General features: G+C 41.7%; 1 protein-coding gene across 1 annotated transcript in view; it reads right to left on the bottom strand.

The window, feature by feature from the left end:
- Window positions 1–85, bottom strand: part of LOC106012828 — a 2,881-nt gene extending 2,796 nt beyond the window's left edge. Inside the window, exon 1 of the mRNA XM_035971864.1 lies at window positions 65–85. Coding sequence (XP_035827757.1) covers window positions 65–85 — 21 coding nt within the window. The remainder of the gene's footprint in view (window positions 1–64) is intronic.
- Between the last annotated feature and the right edge of the window lie 4,580 nt (window positions 86–4,665).

Here is a 4,665-nt window from a genome sequence, read left to right as displayed (position 1 = left end):
GAGAGAGAGAGAGAGAGAGGGGGGGGAGAGAAAGGGGGAGAGTGAATGTTTTACTGCACCTAACCTCTGTAATATCCACTGCCATTGTAAACGACCAAGACACATTTCTTCCTGCGAGATGAATAAAGATTGTCATTGTCACAAAAAAATGAATGTCACCAAATCAACCAGCTGCATAAGCTTACAACTCAAAAGAGTCCGAATACATGGGCAAGGGTAGACCACACAAAACTTGGCTTCATGGCGTGAACGAGGTCCTTCAAAAGAATTACATTTCAACAACAACAGAAGCCACCCCTTGGCTTGTCTTTGACTGAAAGTTGCACTTCCCCTCAACATCAAGTGATACAACAGGAAGGATAAAGTAAAAACCCCAAGTAGACCGCAGATGTTGTGCATAAGGTCATGAAGTATTAAGAGGGAGGGGGGTGTCGTTGTTAAAGCATGTTTGATGGTTTGTTTTGTTGTTTTTGTTTGTTTGTTTTGTTGTTTTTGTTTGTTTGTTTGTTGGAGGGTTTTTTTCTTGGAAAGGGGCGGGGGTACCCTTTAAATTTACTGTCTTCCTATGTTTTTCGGAGGGTAAAAAATCTGAAATGATACGGGCGATATCACGGACATCTCAGTGGTGTGAGAAATTTCGTGAATAACTACTTAGGAGGGAGACAGAACAGCGAAGTCTAGTTCACCCCAAAATGTGTGCTTTTTTTCGAGAAGGCCGATAAGGATAACTCGTTGTTTCTTTTATTGACCCTTCTCCCGTTTTTAGGCGGCAAGTTGAAAGTTAATAAATAATAATAATAATAGATGGCATATTTGTATATCGCAAATTCCCGCTCTACAGCAAGCTCTATGCCCTTCACAATCTATACCATTACCCCAGCAGATCTGATAGCATTCTGAAACAACCTCAACTTCCTGTGAAGCATACAGTGCAAGTAGCCATTTATAAGTGCTAAAACACTAGCATATTAACAAGATCTTTCGCTGTCTATGGCCGGGTACCCATTCCCACCTGGGTGAATTGAGGAAAATTCGTATAAAGTGCCTTTCTCAAAGACACAACGTTGGCCCGCGGCTTGAACCCCCAAACGCGCAACCTCACGATTACGAGTCTGGTAGCCTAACAACTAGGCCACTGACGCCAAAAACAACGATGAATTAGCTGAACCTGCAGAAAAGGTTGGCCTTGTTATAAATGTGTTCAAAACAGAAGTGTAGCGATTGCCACAAAACACAACTCTCTTTCTTCTTTATGGGGAACGCTTAGCAGAAATTAATAAATTCAAGTACGTAGGCAATTTTATCTCCGCCACTGCAGGCTGCATTGACGACGCCCATCGAAAAAACTTTTGAATACATGGGTTGCTTTTGTGAAACTTAAAAACCCACTGAAATTCAAAGAGCATTTCATCGAAGACTTCATTGAAAATGTTATAATAGCATTGTTTTGACTGTACTGATGTATGGTTCAGAGATATGGAAAACAAACAGAGCAAATCAACGAAAATTGAAAAGCTTCCAAACAAAATGTTTACAAGGATTTTTATTAATAAAATTGAATGAATTTGTTACAGATAATGAAGCGCTGGAAAGAACTGGACTGGAAAAATTCAACACGGCCATAAAACAGATGTAGACACCTAAGACATGGTTTAAGATCGACAGAGACAATATTAAATATTGCTATATCAGACGTGGTAATGGAGACAAACTGGAAAAAAGGAAAAGAGGTAGGCCGACTGGAAGTTACAGAGGTACAACAATATGTTATGATTATTATTATATCTTTCACTACTACTACTACTACTACTACTACTACTACTACTACTACTACTACTACTACACCAACATTAAAAAGTAAAACAACAACAGCAGCAACAACAGAAATCAGGTGGGTGAATCAAGGAATGTACTTCCGCGGTAAATAAGACGTAGATGAGTCAGAGCCTAGACATTCTGATTCTGAAGATCTAGGTCAGCTGGGGGGGGGGAAGGTCGCTACATACAGAGATATCAGAGTAAAACAAACTCTCTAGGTCTAGGTCTGTCATGTCATAATCATTTAGGTTTTTTTCCCCGGCAAGGCACTATACACAGTTTTGTGGCCCGTTCATGATCCATTTGTCTGATTAAGATAACTGGTGTTTTTTTTTTATTAAGGATGTTTAAAAACGATTTTTGGTTTTGGTTTTTTATTTGTTTTGTTAAGTTTTGTTTTGTGCTTGTTTGGGTGGGATTGTTTATAATCAGTCATTTGTTCATTCGTTCATTGTTCGTTAGTTAATTAATTCGTGGGTTGCTCAGGTGCTTTGTTCGTTCGTCCGTTAGTTCGTTACTTTGTCAGTCAGTCAATCAGTCTGTTAGTTAGTCAGTCAGTCAGTCAGTCAATCAGTCTGTTAGTCAGTCAGTCAGTCAGTCAGTCAGTCAGCCAGCCAGTCAGTCAGTCAGTCAGTCTGTCAGTCAGTCAGTCAGCCAGTCAGTCAGCCAGTCAGTCAGTCAGTCAGTCAGTCAGCCTGTCAGCCAGTCAGTCAGTCAGCCAGTCAGTCAGCCAGTCAGTCAGTTAGTCAGTTAGTCAGTCAGTCAGTCTGTCAGTCAGCCAGTCAATCTATCAGTCAGTCAGCCAGTCAGCCAGTCAGTCAGCCATTCAGTCAGCCAGTCAGTCAGTCAGCCAGTCAGTCAGTTAGTCAGTCAGTCAGTCTGTCAGTCAGTCAGTCAGCCAGTCAGTCAGCCAGTCATTCAGTCAGTCAGTCAGTCAGTCAGCCAGTCAGTCAGTCAGTCAGTCAGTCAGTCAGCCAGTCAGTCAGTCAGCCAGTCAGTCAGTCAGTCAGCCAGTCAGTCAGTCAGTCAGTCAGCCAGTCAGCCAGTCAGTCAGTCAGTCAGTCAGTCAGTCAGTCAGTCAGCCAGTCAGTCAGTCAGTCTGTCAGTCAGTCAGCCAATCAGCCAGTCAGTCAGTCAGCCAGTCAGTCAGTCAGTCAGTCAGTCAGTCTGTCAGTCAGTCAGTCAGTCAGTCAGTCAGTCAGTCTGTCAGTTGGTTCAAACCATGTAAAAGGCGGGATGCTTAAATTCTGCAGGTCAAGGGCCATCCCAGGCTGAATCGGAAACAGTCTTGTTCAGAAAGTAGAGCTGGGCAAAAAATCGAAACCGGAACCGGTTAACACGATTAACTCTTTGAAGACGCAAACTCTGGTTATTCGAATATTTGAAAAAGCTTAACTTCGTTATCCATTTAGATTTTAAACAATATATTATTTTCTTTTTTTCTGAGCCCTAAAACGTAAACAAAAAATTCAGGATTCATATTGTGGAATGTTAAATCTCGTGTTTCTGGTTAGTGTATGTAGGTTCAAAATGAGCCACAACATTGGCTTTGAGCTGTTTCTGGTGGGACAAATATGTCCGATACGTCCCTAAAGAGTTAATTCTACGGAAGAAAAGTGTCGACTCCTTTTTACGTAAACCAACGGTCACCAGTTACCTTAATTATTAAAAATCTTCTCTTTTTTTTGTTTTAGAATTTATTTTTGAAAAATGAAAGTTGATGCTTTGCAGTGTTTCAAAATCAAGGCCATCCTAAATCCCGAAGATGTCCGGAGCCAACCGGGTAACCATAGAAAAGAAATTACATCATTAGAAAATTAGTAATTGGGTTCGGAGTCGATTCCTACGATTCCTAGCTTTCAAGAATAGGGAACCTCTCCGCCCAGCACTCTCAGAAAGACGCAGAGGCTCGGTAGAATAATAAAATATTCTTATAATATTTCTGCGGCGAAGAAAAAGAAATAGTAAGACACACCCTTACACCTCGTTTTAAGGTTATTTTTTTGTACGTGTTTTACGGTGCTCGCAACTGCATAAGGTCACATGAGCGCGCGGGACGCATTAAACATTTTCTTTTATTAGGAAATTTTGAATTTTGCCGGGGTTGCGGCTGAAGCCTACTCTTATCGATTTTAGACCACCAAGGGAACGCAAATTGCACACGGGACCTCAGATTTTTCGCCATTGTCCGAGAAAGCTAGGCGTAGATCTTTCCTACCATTAGATCAGGGGTGTGGCTGAAAGACAGCAGTAAGAAGGAGCCAAGGAGTAGCAGTAGAAAGGCTTCAGAAAGAGTCAGGAGCCCAGAGGAGGTGAGGGGGTGGGGGCAGAAAGTGGACACGAAAGCAGACGACAGAACATTGCTAGAGAGCAGGGAAAGAGGTGAAAGCAGACAATATTAGAGAATAAAATTGTTCCTTCGATCTCCGGATTCGAACCCGGGACCTTCAAATAAGAGGCGAACACCTTAGCCTCAAGGCCACCCCAGTCCAATCCCCCCCCCCTACCCTTTACACCGTCTTTAATTCCAAATCCAAACATACTGACAATGTCTCTCCTGTGGAGCATAATATCAAGGAAGTCAAGATAAGGGGGTAGGGAAGTACACAATATAGCACTTTGACAATCTACTTCCTCTATGTCCATCGGCCAGGCAAAGCTGTTTCATTCAAATTGCTTTAAGGTTGTCTTTCAAGACGTAAAAGTCTTTCAGAAGATTGGTTAGTTATTTATTCAGCCAGTCAGTCAGTCTGTCAGTCAGTCAGTTTTTCAGTTAGTTAGTTAGTTAGTTAGTTAAGTTAGTTAGTTAGTTAGCTAGTTAGTTCGATAGTTGGCACGGTTTTTACT

Source organism: Aplysia californica, unplaced genomic scaffold, assembly GCF_000002075.1.
Source record: "Aplysia californica isolate F4 #8 unplaced genomic scaffold, AplCal3.0 scaffold00523, whole genome shotgun sequence".
Lineage (NCBI taxonomy): Eukaryota > Metazoa > Mollusca > Gastropoda > Aplysiida > Aplysiidae > Aplysia > Aplysia californica.
The sequence above is the reverse complement of the archived record's forward strand: the minus strand, read 5'-3'. Positions and strand labels throughout refer to the sequence as shown.